Source organism: Seriola lalandi, unplaced genomic scaffold (genome assembly GCF_002814215.2).
Source record: "Seriola lalandi dorsalis isolate HSWRI2012SDOR001 ecotype SW California unplaced genomic scaffold, Sedor1 jcf7180002054045, whole genome shotgun sequence".
Taxonomy (NCBI): Eukaryota; Metazoa; Chordata; class Actinopteri; order Carangiformes; family Carangidae; genus Seriola; species Seriola lalandi.
This window is the reverse complement of record NW_019524598.1, coordinates 328303-343871: the sequence shown is the minus strand read 5'-3', so window position 1 is coordinate 343871 and position 15569 is coordinate 328303. Positions and strand designations below refer to the sequence as shown.

Genomic DNA, 15569 nt, shown 5'->3' with positions numbered 1-15569 from the left:
TAACACAAAAGCACAAACACACATGCATATTCTTCTGTACACACAAAGAAGCTCCTGAGCCGTTAGTTTAAGTCTCAGGAAGCAACGCCCACCCTCCATCTCATAAACACCTCAGACTGAAGAGAGGAAGGAGAGGAAGGGCCCTACTGGCCTCTTATGTGTTTGTCTGCATATCTGTGTGTGTGTGTGTGTGTGTGTGTGTGTGTGTGCAGTAGTGGAGGGATGCTATCTTTGCTAAAGGAACTGATTCATTTCCATATTTTCATGCACAGCATAGGGGGGGCTGCAGTTTCTGTTTGACTGTCGGCAACATCTTCCTAGTTAACTTGTTTGGGCAGCTGCTCGCTGGGCTGGTTCAGAGCACAGCGCCAGTCAGGTCACTGTCTCACCGACTGAAACAGACTGAAATCAGCTGAAACATTGTTCTGTGAGGATCAGAACTGTGTGAACCTTAGACAAAACAGTCTCCACCCTTTATTTTGTTTGCATCCCCTTGCTCGCTGGTTTGGACTTGGTGCCATACATAATTGATGGCTGCCAGCAGGATATTTGGCATGGATTGGACTGGAAAATTCTATATCATTAGCACAATGTAAAAGCATGACTGACTAATTGTCAGAAAAGAAATTAAAATGGCTGCTGCTATACAGGGAACAAGCACTAATTAACACTCCATCATTACAAGAAAATCCTGATGAAAATTACAGCCAGTGTGCTGTTATTCCATATACATGAGTGATATATTTCTTCAGCATCTGAGTCCTTAATGTTCTTCTACTGGGGGGATGTGCAGGTATAATGGCATTTTCAGAGGGGGGAGCAAACAGATTAATCACATAGCATCTACCGTAAACTACGCACGGCATATTTGTAGATTGCAGTGCAGCTCAGGCGCTTGCAAAATTTGTGAGGCACATTACCGCCTTATCATGCAGAGGCATGATGCAGCAAAATGGCAAAATGGCCTTGAGGTATTCATATAATTTCAACTGTGTATGTGGAAGGGGCAATAATTTAGATTTTTACGACCCCATGCCACAAAATGATTAGAACATATCTGCAAAAAGGGGGATGCAGGGATTTACTGATCAATAGCAACAATTGCTAGGCGGAGGTTTCTGACTTGAGTGTTGACAGAAATCTGCAGATGAGACAAAGTCGGCGTTTGTGCTTTGCAGGCTCACAATAAAAAAACAATAAAAGTCGCATTGTTTTGTTTTTGTTTTTTGGCACCGCTTTCCAACAGATCAGTTAAAAAATCATGTCTTACCATCTTTTCCGATCAGAAAGTCCAGGTAGCGGTAGGTGTAGGACACGCCCACCTTGGTCTCCACCTGCGGCCTCTTCAGGGTGGAGTAAATCTTCCCCGGACTGTTCTCCTCCGACATCGGTTTCATCTTACGCAGCCCGCAGCCCATGGCTCCACAGCTCGTCAGTGACTCTGTGCACGGATCCTGCCAACCAGACAAAACAGACTGAGACAGTGTTTCATTGTCACTCGTGTGTCTGTCTGTGTGGCCTGTGAGTTCAGTTGCAAATTTTGCAAGTTTTAGCCTTTTGCATTTTCAAATGCTTCTCTACTGTGTTAGATTTACAGGTTTGTACGTCATGTATAATTTAATGGACAAACACAGTCTAAGCGTTAAGTGACAATAAGTGAGTTGTACACATTAAAGGGGCTATTTGTGAGTTTTCTCTGCTGCCAAATGTGGTTTACTGCCTGGAGCAGGCAGTGGTGACTTGACTAGAGCCTCGGCCATCATTGTGTTTACAAGAGGTTATAATACGCCCTCTGAGCAGCGCCACGTCTTCAGGACAGAGTGGAAGCTACAGTGAGTCCTCACATATCAGAAAGTGAGGAGATGGACAAGGGTTAGCATGCTAACTCCACTAGAAAAACAGACGTGATAGAGACAACACCTCTGGAGACAGCTCTCCAGGCAGAGTAAAGTAAAGGAATGAAGTTTGATGCCGAACTCACAACGTTTCTTCTACACTGGTAAGTAAACAGCTGTTAATGCTAATGTTAGCTATGTAGCAATAGCAAAACTTAGCTCCTTAAGAAGCACAGATAGTGGACATAGTATTCACACTTAATGTGTACAAATAAAGTACAATAGTGTTCGAAAATTATACGCAAGTGAGAGACCTCATCATGCAGAACGGCCACAGAATGTTAATTATGTTTATTAATGAATATTAGTGAAACATTAACTCATGCTCGTCAAGTAAGTACAAGCACCTCAAAACTGTACTTAACTCCAGTGTTTGAGTAAATGTACTTATCTTCTTTCCCTCAGTGGGTTTTACTGATTGAGGGTCAGATTAACCTCTCTGTGACACACCGTACACACACAGACATGTACACACTCATATAATAGGAAAGCAAACATTCACACACTCGGATATCCATGATTCCTCTGGGATCTCAGAAGGGAAACCAATAAAGAAGAACATGCTGGATAAGTGTCTGTAAATAAATAAATAAACAGGACTAAATGAGCTTGATTTTTCACGGGTTCCCTCGCCCTCGTTCCCAGGGAGACCAGATTAACAGAGACAACCGTAGAGGAGGAGGAGGCCTTAAAGAGCAGGCGCTATGGACGCCACCTCACCCTAAATGGTTTGTGACAGCATCGCTGCCTCTCTCCAGCGGCTGCGTCTGGGAGCAGGTGACATCCTATTGTGTCCCACTGATTAAACTCAAGGATGGATGAGTAGATGGACGGATGGATGGCGGCGGTTGTGTGCTCCCCTCCCCTTCCACCTCAGCTGATGAGGAACCTTCTCTATTATGCTCCCTTCTAATTACGGAACGTGAAGGCCTTGGCCGGAGACGAGGAATCTGAGCCGGCCGTCGCTTCAGAGACGACAGGACAGGAAGTGTGGAGGGGCAGGGAGGGGGGCTGGGATGTAGGAAAGAGTGCGAGGCGAAATAGGAAACGAGCAGACGGGCGCTCCATTAATGAGGTGAACAGCAAGAATGGAAAAGGTGAGAATCAATCAAGGGAGAAAGAGGAAATGGGGGTGGCCGGGTTGGTGATTGTTCGTTGGAAAAGGGGGGGTTGGGGGGGGCAGCTGGTAATGCATGGCAAGTAGAGTCTGGAGAGAAAAAGAGCGTGCAATTAGAGTCCGTTGAATGGAAAAGGGGTGATGAACATACTGTATGATGAGGGAGCAGGGAGAGTGACAGAGTGAGGGATGAAACAGATTCATTACGGTTGTCATGAAAGCCAGTATTTCCAGTGGCACTTACATGGATGTCTTTGTTCAGCTTGAATCTCAACATGCATCACAACATTTCTACAAGCTTCATAACAGCTCTCCGAGAGGAACCACAGGCTGATGGTCGTCGTGATTAATGCCAGAACACACTGAGCTGAGTCCTGCGAGCCTCTCAGTCGGCGCGTTTAATGCTTCAGAAGACTTCTAAATGGTTTGTAGGCGATGTGAAGATGTGCCGAGGAAGTTGTGTGTTTGCCACTCAGCACGTGCCGAGAAGGACTCGTGCTTCCGTTTCCCAGAACAAAAAAGTCAAACACAATCTACAGGAGCTGGCATAGTCAAAGTCCCTAAAAGAGCTTCAGTCCCCCCTTAAATTGTCACTCAGGACTGCATTGCACTGCGCTGCAGTTCCCCACGCAGCATCACAAATGGCTCTGGCATCAAACAAAACAGCTTAAAAAAAAAGCATGAATTTTTCCAAGTCTTGGATTTCCACTGTTTCCTACAGTTACTTGTAAATAGCTTTTATCATTTCTCTCGCTACCCTGGAGAGAGCAGGAACAACAAGAGGGAAGGCGAGGCTCTGTCATGTAGTCTGCAAGAGATGGAGAAGAGGTAGTCAAGACAATAAGGTTTGGTGGGGGCTGGGGGGAGGGTTGAGGGAGGGGTGTGGAAGGAGAACAAAGTAGATGAGCGAAAAATGGAAGGGCTTGTATTTACATAGCTCCTTGAGACCAGAGAGGAGGCGATGTGAAGCGAAGGCGAACAGGAGTATTTTTAGAGCTGAACTGACAGAGAATTTGTGAGGGGTTTATGATTTTTAAAAAATTTTTTGAGTCACTGTTTCTTGCCTCGAACCTCTCCTCTGAGGCAGGAGATCCAGGCTGTTACAGCCCCCACATGCCCCGCCTCAGCTCATCTATAGTTTTTTCCTGAGATTGACAAGCGGGGAGTCGGGGATGCCTGATAGGGGAGACAGACGCTGGGTAGCGATGGGAAAAACAGGAAAGGGGCCATTGATTTCCCTTTTGCTGAATTAGCAACGATCCTCTTGCCATTTTGTTCTATCTTTTGTCTCTTGCTAATGGCGTTTTGAGGTTTTATTCGATAAGAGGTTTTATTCGATGAGATTCCCTCCTCGTACGCTGGGATCGACGCTCAGATGCTTTGTTGTAGCTGGGATGCTCTCAGCTTTGGCCCTTACACCCAAAACATCCCAAAGCATTTCTATTAGGCTGAATGTGTAAGACAACATCAGAGACGTGTTCATTGCCACGTTTTTTTATCCATCACTCAACAGCAGTTTGTCCAAGGTTTGATCACTGGGGTCGCTGCCTGTTGCTTCTGATTTGGCACATTGTAAAAGCTGAAATAAATATTTTTTCATCACTCATGGGCAGGACCTCTGCTGGGCAGGTAACATACAGTGGAAATATTAGAGCATTTGCTGAAAACAGGTCCCTGTTGTCTCCGAAAACAATGCTGCGAGAGAGTTGACAGAAAACTATCAGGGTTACTTATGGGTGTTGCACAGAAACTCTTCAACGCTTCATTTTCAACCAGTTGTAGTTAAGAGTCAGAGGAACCTTTAGTTTTTTTCCTGACTTTGGTTGCTAAAGTCTTTTGTGCAATGGTTTAACTGACTTTAAGTGATTCCTTAATTATAAGACTAAGATAAGGAGAAAACCTTAATTAATAAGTGAGCATTTTAACAAAACTTTAAGGAGAAGACTTGAGGGTGTTTTGTGCAACCGGCCCTTGGATCCTTAACTGCTAAAATGTGTTGCTAACGTTGTCTATTTGGCGTTTAGTGTTCAGCAGATAGTGTACAGTCCATTTACCAAAAACGTTCATGTCGTTAGAACAAAGATTTCAAGTCGTCAAACCAAAACTTTGAGCTACAAGAGACTAAAAAGTCTTGAAAACCTGCAGACTTGGATGATAATTCTTGTGGGCTAGTCACTACAAACAACAGGCTTTACATCATGTAACCATTCAATCCACTCTTCATATGAAAACACTGACGAGTGGAGCTTTAAATTGTGCTGCAGTCGTGCTTTTCTCAGTCACGTATGGCACATGAATGTGGTAGATGATTGCACAAAACCCCACCTGTACTTACAGACACCACAGCATCTGCAGCAGCTACAACTAATGATTTTCCTTAATGCTGCCTGACTGAGATCTTCCCCATAAAACAAGACCATGTTACAAGGCTTTGATAGCAACGTTGCTGAGATCAAACCCAGCAGCATGGGAAGCTTCAGAGTGGATTAATGGAGGAAGACATTAATTAGGACACTGTGTTCTTGTGTTCTTCTCCATGTAGTCTCTCTTTTAAGCCCGCTCTCTTCCTCTCTCGCTCTCTCTCTCGCGCTTTATCTCCCTCACCCTCTTTGCCTTTTTTCTGACTTTTGATCTTTTTAATCTGACAAGTTAAGTGGAGCACTGGGCTTGGAGTTGATGGTGGGTACTGCGGGTCCAGCATCATCCATAGTTTATTGTGAGGAGTAGTGTCAAGGGCTCTCCAAGGCAAAGTGGTTAGAGAGACCATCACGTGAATGAGAGAACGAGACTGACCCCGGAGGAAAAACAACAGCAGCGGTTTTTAGCTAAAATGCTTCATTTGACTCATGTTTATGTTTTCGACAAGCAACGTCCTGTGGTCGCGTCCTCTTGAGAGAAAGAAACAAAGAAGAAGAAACAAAGTTGGAAGTAATGTGACATGCTGCAGCAACAAAGAGAAGGAGTCACTGTGGTTCAGTGGGTCTATAAAGTCTGCTACTGACACATATCTTTGGTTCACATTCTTTTTCCATTCGTCATTGGTTTCTTGTATGCATGAAGACGGTGTTCGTCCATGATGTTTTACAGCGCTGTCACATCTGTAGTTTGGTTCATTTCCAGATCATAACTGCCAACACAACCGGGAGTCTCTCGTATTTCAAGGTAATTTCCCAGCACCCGCCATTTTGTTGTTTCTCTCTGGAAACTCCTGTAATTTTCACGCCCCTAAACCTTTATTATGAATAAAAATAATTGCCAGATTGTGTATGAAACAGAAGCTGGACACACAATCCACACACATACATACAACGTTAACCCTTCTGTTACCACAATAAACTTATGAACTTATGTTCATGTAATGTTTATCTAATGATAATTATAACTGACATTTGAAGGCATTTAAATAAAAAAAATGTAAACAAATCTTGTTATGTGTTTATTATATAGCTATATCATTCATTTATGTACTTTAAACCCCCAAAAAAGCTCTTTCATTTGACTGACAGGTAACACATTTATTGTTCCAGCAGTTATCCAGTATCATCAGTCCAGCATGACCAATGATGGGAAATCAAAAATTCAGGAGACTAACATCAAGTAATGCTGCACTTTACTGACTCATCTCATCTGATCAGCTCAGGCAGAAATAACTGACCATGAACATACTTAGTCCAGACTGCAATTTGACCTCATATATCATGTTGTGTATAAATCCCTACAAACACAAAGAAATGGGAAAAGAACCCTTTTCTTTATACACATTTTGTACTGTCATATTACGGGAGGATAGCTTTTTGCTGGGGATCTGCTAAAATAGGCAAGTAGGACACACACTCAACACACTTCTGGTCTTTCTGTTGTATCAGGGAAAATCCCTCATGTGCTGACAAGCGTAGGTGTTACCATTGTTACCAAATTACCTTGCATAAATATAGGCTTATACATCGCTTAAAGTCTGCAGAGATTTTGTAACAATTCAGCAGATGGATTTTAACAACAGTTCAGCAGTTGAAATCATGCTAAAAATCAAATGCTTACTGTCATAAACGAATGACACCAGAGTTAACTTGAGACCAGACCAAGGCAACTGGGCAAACTCACCAGGGTGTTATTGAACTGCAGAAAATAGATTAGGCGTGAAAGCGCCAGTTGCCTAAAATATACCAGACCTCAACCAAAGAACGGGCAAAGCAGGAAATGCTCTCATGAGTCGCTTTTCTGGGACCGGCACTTAAAAGCAACCTATTTTGAGGAAATGTCACAGGACAGACAACCCATGTGTCAAACAGGCAATAGCCTTGAATAGTCCACATTCGCTAACTCTCTGAGCTTCAGCCTCAGCATCCGGTCCTTCAGGTGACAGCCTCAGCTAAATGTCTGAAAATGTTAACACGCTCCAGCTGCTGGAAATCCCCCACTCTTCCCTTTCTTCCTTTCCTCCATCCTTATCACCTTGAATCCTCAATTAAGTTGGACAACAGAGAGGATGAAACAAAGAGGGACCATGCGGGGAGGGGGCACTGAGGCAGGATGGTAATGCTGTAACCTTTAATGATTAGACAATCCACTTAAGAGAGGCACCTGCAGTGTGTAACTACAAGTACTGTACATGCCATTTACAGGAACCTTTTACTCAGACTGATTTAAAGATATAAGCCACATGGTGTGAATATTGTACTGTCTGCCTGTAGGCTTGAAAGGTTGCTGGTGCCTGCAACTAAATACACAGTTTCCTCACCAGTTCTCACCAGTGCTCTTTACCTGCCTACACATCATGACAACAGACATAAAATGCTCACCTAGCTATCTTGCAACAAACATCAGCTCTGTATTTCGCAATATGTTTGAACCCTATGGTAAAAATATGACTTCTGGAACCATAACAAGCATCCAAATGGACGGACGACAATGCTGCACGAGTAGCTTGAAAAGTTTCTACTGACGCTTTAACATTTACTTTCTTCATGAAGCTTGGTCGCTGTTGAAATCTGTCTTAACGGTTGTGAATCTGAGCTGCGTCTCCCACGACAGAGCAAACTACAAACTTCCTAGAGCACCTTCTAAGTATGCAGGGGGTTAAAAGTCTTATTGCTCCTTTCTCTATGTGAACAGTAGCAACACCTTGGACAGATGTTCAGAATTTACAAATGGAGTCTGCTGCACTTTTGATGGGGCTCTGCATTAGACAAGCCTGTACTGCCTCTTGAGAAACACACAAAGCAACAGTGCGACCATTGTTTGTTCAATTTCTGTTAATTATAAAGATAAAAATTCACCACTTGCTTTGCTGCACTACAATTTCATGCTACTGTTATATCCATTATGCCATCAGTCTGAATAAACAATTTCTATTTTGCTTTTCTGAGTTTTCCCTTACTTTTAGTTACATAGGTTTTTGTGCATGTAAATAGTCTACAGAGTCAATAGGATCAAAGTTAACACCTGTCAGGGGGGACATTACTCCCTGGTCCTATTGACATCTTGGTCCTGCAAGCTTGGCACGCCTCCACACAAAGCACAGCACATAGCTACTTATGGTGAAGAGTTTTCATTAGTTTTGTAGTCATGCAGAAAAGACAGTGTTCTCAATTGCCTGCAGAAATCTACTTAATTTTTTCTATGGTTCTCCACTGCTCCAAACATTATAGTGTGAACCGGTGCTTCAAGAAGGACTGCTTTAGAAACCACGCACAGTTAGATGCTTCATTTTCACAATGGATATTTCTGTAATTCACTTAATGTGGCTGAACAGGGGACTCACAGCCTGTCAGTCTACATTGCTATTGTGGATCTGTGATGTCTGATCAGCTTAGTAAGAAGCAGCAGCAAAGATATAAATGCTTAAACGTTTGTCAGTATTGACATGCTGTACCTCGTTATCTCGGATAAATAATCCACAGTTTAATTGCAAAAGTTTAATTAATTCAGATTTACTGGCATCGTAGACCAGCAGGAGGTGAAGGTGGAGACGCCCTACCTCTTCACTGTCTGTCTGTTCCTCCATTACTTATATTGCTTTAGTCCAAGTGTCCACACATAAAAATCAACAGGGTTTGTCCAAGAGAATTATGAATATTGTCAACCACAGTCTTTGCAGTCTGTCCAGTGTCTTGATTCGCCACGCTTTTCATATTACTCCCTTCTTCCACCTGCGGGACGGTGGGTACGCTTGTTTTCTGCTCCAGTCCAGCTTGTGAAGGTGGATCAGGTCTGTCATCTTCTGGTTCAGGATCAGACTCGCACTCAAAACGATAAACAGGACCGAAGCTGCCACAACCGTTTGTTTGCACAAGATACGCAGAACTTATGGTTGCCACAAATCAAAGCACACTTTTGGATTCTGTTTCTCTGAGCCTCAAACCGCTGCAGGTAAACCGTGACAGCTCAACAGATGGAGTAAGTCCATGGGCAAGTCGAGGGGGTCGTGGTTAGTTCAAACATGTTCAAACTATTTTTAGACAGAGAATTGCTGAGTGTTATGGATGTGGGGAAGAAATGGTACCCATGCTGCCATGCTGTTAGATTTTCAAGGGAGCTGTAGTTTTTTTCAGTGCTGACAAAGTAATCGGTGTTTGTGAAAATCACTGACAGCATGTGCTGTTGTGGATGCCTTAGAACATGGACAGTACAGCCCAGGAACACACTCAGAAAGACATGAAAGAAATGCTAAATGTCAGATTACACTGAGTTACAGAAGCTACTGTAACAGAGGCTAACCCAAATGTGATGTCATCACTTCAGCTGTCTACTGGTGAAAAGTTTAAGTCAATAATTTAAAGCACAAATGCAACAACCAAAGCTTTAAGTATTGTGAGCCTATAAAATATTTCTGCACTGAAAACGCTGTGGAAAAGCTGAAAATATGGAGATGTCTCCACATTTAAACACTCCCAACAAGGAAGGTGGAACAGCTTTTTCAACTCACTGAATATGTTATATTTGTTTTGAATGCCCAAGGATGACACATAATGGCAAGCTTGCAGGAAGAAAAGAAAAATGGAGGATGAGAGGTGATGAGTGAGGCAGAGAGAACAGGCAAGTAAACAGTAGTGTCCGTCTGAGATTCTCCGCCGTTTCAAGGCTCTCGGTGGCTCCGCTGCTCGCTACGGCCTCGGCCAACCTTGTCTCTCAAGGCCTGGTTACAGTCACACACACACACACACACACACACACACACACACACACACACACACACACACACACACTCATTGAGAGAGAGCTATTGCCATGGGAACCAACTCCTCTATGACTATTCCCTTCTCGGGAGAATAATAGGCACCAATCTTTCTCAACCTCTCTCTTTCATTGTCAGTTTCTCTCTCTCTGGTCACTACAAGCTTCCACCCCTCTTCACGTCGCTCTTTCCTCTCTCCTCCTCTTTCCTCTCCTCCTCCTCTCTCCTCTCCTCTCCTCTCCTCTCCTCCATGTGCAGGAGCAAACACCCACTCTCCTCCTGCTCCACTCCTCTCTTCTCTGCGTGTCTTTGACAGTCGTGAGTTTGATTTGTCATGCGTAATCTGTCCACGCTGGGATTTGTACAGTTCTCACAAGTGAAAAGCAAAACATTAGCTCAACCCGACCTGCACAAACACTGCGTCGGTTGTTTTCAGAACCACAGCCAAAGAGACACGGTTGAAGTAAGGAGAGAAAAATACTTGGTTAAAAATAGAAAATTCTTTGGTTGCCCCGTTTGCTATTTTTCTCTAAAACACGGAGGGGTTTGAGGAGATTTCCCGTGAGTGACTCATTGCTTTCTGTGAACTTGCTCCAGGCAGGTCATTTTTTATTAAAGCCAGCCGAAGCCAAGTTCTTAGGTTTTCAGACACCCTATCGACATGTCCATGTTGAACATTACCCAATCAATACTGGTGCAATTTTCTTGACCACCCATTCCAACAAGAGTCAATTTGCCTTATAGAAATATCAAGGGGGATGTTTTTCCTTTTTCTTTGGTTCGAGGCTAAGCTACTGAACAACCAGCTGAATATTGGCTCTTGTGTTTTGCGTCTCGCCTGGAGGATTCGTCATAATATGCCATTTCAGGTCTAGGGCAATGCCAGAGGCGTGAATAACTTAGTATCTTCAAAAGCCCGATCACTGTCACCTCGCAGGGGAGCGAGGGGGAAATAATCTTTGCCCGAGATCTTGTAACCAAGCATTTCTGAGGGGAAAGATGTGAGACTTGCAGCAGAGGCTGCAATCAAGATGACACCCTGTCATGAGAGCTGCATAACTCACACCTTATCTGCCAGCACGTCATTCAGCCTCGTGTGCTGCCCAAACTTTATATTGCTGCCAGAAAGGATACCAAAAGTGATGTCTGTTCGACAAAAGACACCAGAGTTTGTGTCCAAAATACACCAAACCTTAAGCCCTGAACATCTGGAAACATCTGTAAAGATTCATATATTGTATTTCCCTTGATTTTAAAAGGGTAGATGTCACCTTGCAGCATCTTGTTTAAGAATTAAATTCAAATATACAGTTCACAGTGTCCCAAATATGAAGCCTGTGCGAGTTTCTCTCTCTGGTGTCTAACAAGCACGGAATGAAAGAATAGAATGGTTTAAAAATAACCACCTTTCAATTGGATGTACCCTAAATTTTCCGAATATAAAACGTTCCGGTATTTTGTTGTGTCTGTCTGTGGGTGTTTGTCTATACATACTGAGTGGAGAGGAGCACACGTCACGGTTTACACTAGCCAACGCTTGCCAATTACCTTAATCAAATTTCACACCACACAGGGGGATTCACTGTGCCCGGATCAGATAGCAAACATAAGTTGATTAAAATACATGTTTGCTGAAGGACTGGGGCAAAAGAAAATCAACACAGGCTCAGAAAATACACAAACTGATGGCTGAAAGAAAGGATTCAGAGAGTAAATGAGTAACATCTGAAAAACTCACACTCTCAGTGACTGTTACTGTAACTGTAACGGGCATGTTCGTGTGTTTCACGGCTGCACACACAAGGAAATACAGTTGTTTATCCACATTACGTGAAATATATTTTCTCACCTGCCATAGTGGTATTTAGCTGTGCAGATAAATTATTTTCAAATTCTAATAAGTCATTGATAAAGGGTCATAAATCTGCAGGTATAAATGTTAGTGAGTCATCAATAAAGGTTAATGGGTCTAACTTTCTAAAGACGCATCACTCCTGCAGAGCAAATGTTAATAAAGTCATTAATAAAGAGTCGCCAGTTTTTCACTTCACCTAATAAGCTGTTGCCAAAGGTTAGTGAGTCATTTTCAAATCTGAACGTTAATAAATCATTAGTAAAAGGTTTTTACAACAATCCATCAAGTCCTAAGTTGTAAATGTTAAAATGTTTTTCGAGTCTATCTTATTACAATACTTGCCCTGATGTTTATATATGGAAAAAGTTATTGAATGTTTTAATCATTCCTCCTGTCCATAGGACTTTGTAGTCATCCTTCCTGGCTACAAAGGAACAAATGAGGAACTTCAGCTTGTGTGAGCCAAATCAAGTGGGTATCTTTCAAACAGTCTTGCAGTTTTTATAGTACAGAGTTCCCTCTTTGTGTGACTGTCCCTCCACACCAAGGAAACACTGTCCGGGAAACAAAAACATGGGATTTCATACTTAGAAAAATCAAGTCGGTATCTGCTGAAGTTACAGTCTTTATTTTAGTCTAAGTCAGACTGCTGAGGCCTCATGGTACAATACAATATCAAGGGATCATTTTTCTTGGCTAGTTTGGACAGGAGGAATGATTTCATAAGAGCAGTATCATATTAAGACAACTCTGAATCGTTCTTTAATAACTCATTCATAAATGGGACTTGGTTGTGATGCAGAAGGTGGTTCAACAGTCAACTGTCCATTGGAGCAAAGACACAGCAAATATCACGCAAAAGGGTAAATACCAACCTGGCAACCCATACACTGTTTCTTTTAATGGTTTATAACTAATTTATTAAGCAGTAGCTAATTATTTATCAACCATTAATAAAGACATTGCTGAGTGAAAACACTTTATAACGTGTGCCTTATTAGAAAATGGTGAACGGTTACCACAAATGAAATGTCACACATCCCCATTGTTTTGGGTGTGGAGGCGAAAATCTCAGAGATATCTCAAAATATCTCAAAGACCTGGAGAAATGAAACAAAAACTATCTGCACGGCTACATACCACTAACAAGTAAGTCAGAAAATGTGTTTCATTTTTAATTGAATAAGTTAACCCTTTCAGGTCATGGTTTCCTCACCTTTTGCCCTGAGTAATGACTCCATTTTCCATGTGATATTACAGCGTAATGAAGCCCAAACCACAATTGCTTCCACATTTCCAACAGCCGAGTCTATAATGCAGCCATGTGGGATGTCCTCTGTGTGTGTGTGTGTGTGTGTGTGTGTGTGTGTGTGTGTGTGTGTTTGTGTATGTTTTAAGTGCGTGGCTATCTTTATGTGCTCATGCATGCTCACATATGTGGTACTACATGTGTTCACTGCATGTTACACATATACAGCACATTTACCCTTTGATGTGCATGCTTGACATAGAGCACATGGCTATTTTTACTCGCTGTGTGTGTGTGTGTGTGTGTGTGCGTACAGTGTGCAATCAAAGACAGTGAATATGTAAACGTGTGCTTGTGTTTATATGTGTGTTTTGTGTCTTTTTTTTTTTTTTTTTACATCTGTCACCTTTTGTGCTTGTGATTGTCTTTGTGTGTGAATTTATGTATGTCACATTTGAACATTAGTATTTGTGGTGCTGCCTTCATGCTTCTCCTCTTGGGTGGTTTTTTAAAATTTTTTATTTGTGATGTCTCTGTATGTGTGTTTATCTGTGTATGTTACTGTCTGCGAGTGCGTGTGTGCATGTGTGTGTGTGTGTGCGGATGTGTGTGTGTGTGTGTGTGTGCGGATGTGTGTGTGCGTGTGAGACAGACAGACTGAGACAGAGAGAACTCCTGACCCACCAACAATGTAGCGTTAACGCAGCCCGACGCTCCACATCTCACCAGCTGAAACTAATTAACGGCAGTTCAGTCACATTGAGCTCTCTCACTCACTTTCTCTCTCTCTCGCTCTTTCTTACACACACATACACACATACACACACACATATACCCCCCCCCCCCCGGCTTTTCCTCTCTCTCATGCCCTCGTCTTCCTCCTCCCTGACATCCCCCCGCCCTTCCTTCACCTCCTGCCATCCCTCAACTTGTTTTTCCCTTTAAACCTCCCCTTCCCATATCTCGCACACTCACGCATGCTTGGGTGAACTCATGCACCGGAGCACATAGTCTAAGCATGTAAACATCCCACATGTATGGATAGATCTGCACGCACGCTGCACAAAAAAAAAACAAAAAAAAAAAAACACAGTGAAACCCATACTTTTACCCTTCACAAATCACACACTCCACTGTCTTCCTCCTCTCTGGTGGGAGGGTTGCGATACTGTACGCCAGACACATCTTGAAACGCTGTCAGGGTTCAGTCTGTGATTGGATCCAGGTAGACATTTTTGGCATTCTCAGCCCCACTCTGTACCATCCATCACTTTAAAACAACCAGACCTATTGATGTGTCTGATGAATGGCCAGAGTGGGTGAGTATTTGCGAGCATGTGAATGTGTGAACATGTGTGTGTGTGTGTGTGTGTGTGTGTGTGTGTGTGTGTGGTGGCAGTGGATTTAGAGCTTGTTGTTTAACACTGCTCATGAAGCCAAACTTGTGGCTTGCGGCGTCGTCTAATGAATCAACTCTCTGTGGTAAACAATTGCCACCATGCAGTCCAAGTTTACAGTGGCTGTTGCCCAGAGAATCAGGCGTGAGGATGGTCAGGCATCTGTTTGGAAGTTGAAGAGCTCTCACACAGACACAAAGCAAAAAACCCCCAAAAAATAAAAAAAACATACCTGTTTCACAATCTAGTTGAGAAGTTCACTGCTTGGACGCAAAGGCAGCAACTGGACCAGAGCTTCCAGCAGAGAATCGCATTCTACTTGGAGGGAGACCAGCACAAACAGAGGATGGAGGACGGGGGTTCAGATCCTGTCCGACAAGCTGACTGAGGTTTACTGTGGAGCTGGCCGGCTTGAGGGAAACACAATCCTCCGGCAGGCAGCAGAGAAACCAGAGTGTCTGTCGGCTCTACGGGTTCAACAGCAGCAGCAGCAGCAGCAGCAGCAGCAGCAGCTCCAGCGGTTTGCTTCGTCTTCCCCCCTCACCACCGAACGGAGCTCAAACACACTTGTACGCTTGGTGTGTTTAGGTCATGCTCAAAGTATGCCTGTATACTGATGTTCTGCAAGCTCAGGGAAACCACATCCTGTCACATATTTACCTCCCCCTGCCCTGTCTCTCCCTCCCTTTTTCTCTCTTTTCAGTCTGTCTTTCTGTGTCTTTTTCCTGTGTCTTTCTCTCGCTCCCCTGTGATTGTCTGAAGCAACTGAGCGCTCTGACCCAGCGTCTGCTCAGCACAGCCTCTCTGCCTCACTGTCTATCTCTCCGGCAGCCGCACCAGTTCCACTCGACTGACTGAAGAATCCATCTGAGGAGAGTAAAG

The 15569-nt window shown here is 43.3% G+C and overlaps 1 protein-coding gene across 2 annotated transcripts in view; it reads right to left on the bottom strand.

Annotated features, from left to right (window-relative positions):
* The window catches only part of rftn1b (raftlin, lipid raft linker 1b), a 98273-nt gene extending 82740 nt beyond the window's left edge, over nucleotides 1-15533 (bottom strand). For both annotated transcript variants that reach the window (XM_023402960.2, XM_087173121.1), the window contains exons 1-2: nucleotides 14920-15533; nucleotides 1271-1454 (exon numbers count right to left, since the gene is read on the bottom strand). In XM_023402960.2, the coding sequence (XP_023258728.1) occupies nucleotides 1271-1418 (148 nt within the window). In that variant the 5' untranslated portion in view covers nucleotides 1419-1454; nucleotides 14920-15533. The remainder of the gene's footprint in view (nucleotides 1-1270; nucleotides 1455-14919) is intronic.
* Between the last annotated feature and the right edge of the window lie 36 nt (nucleotides 15534-15569).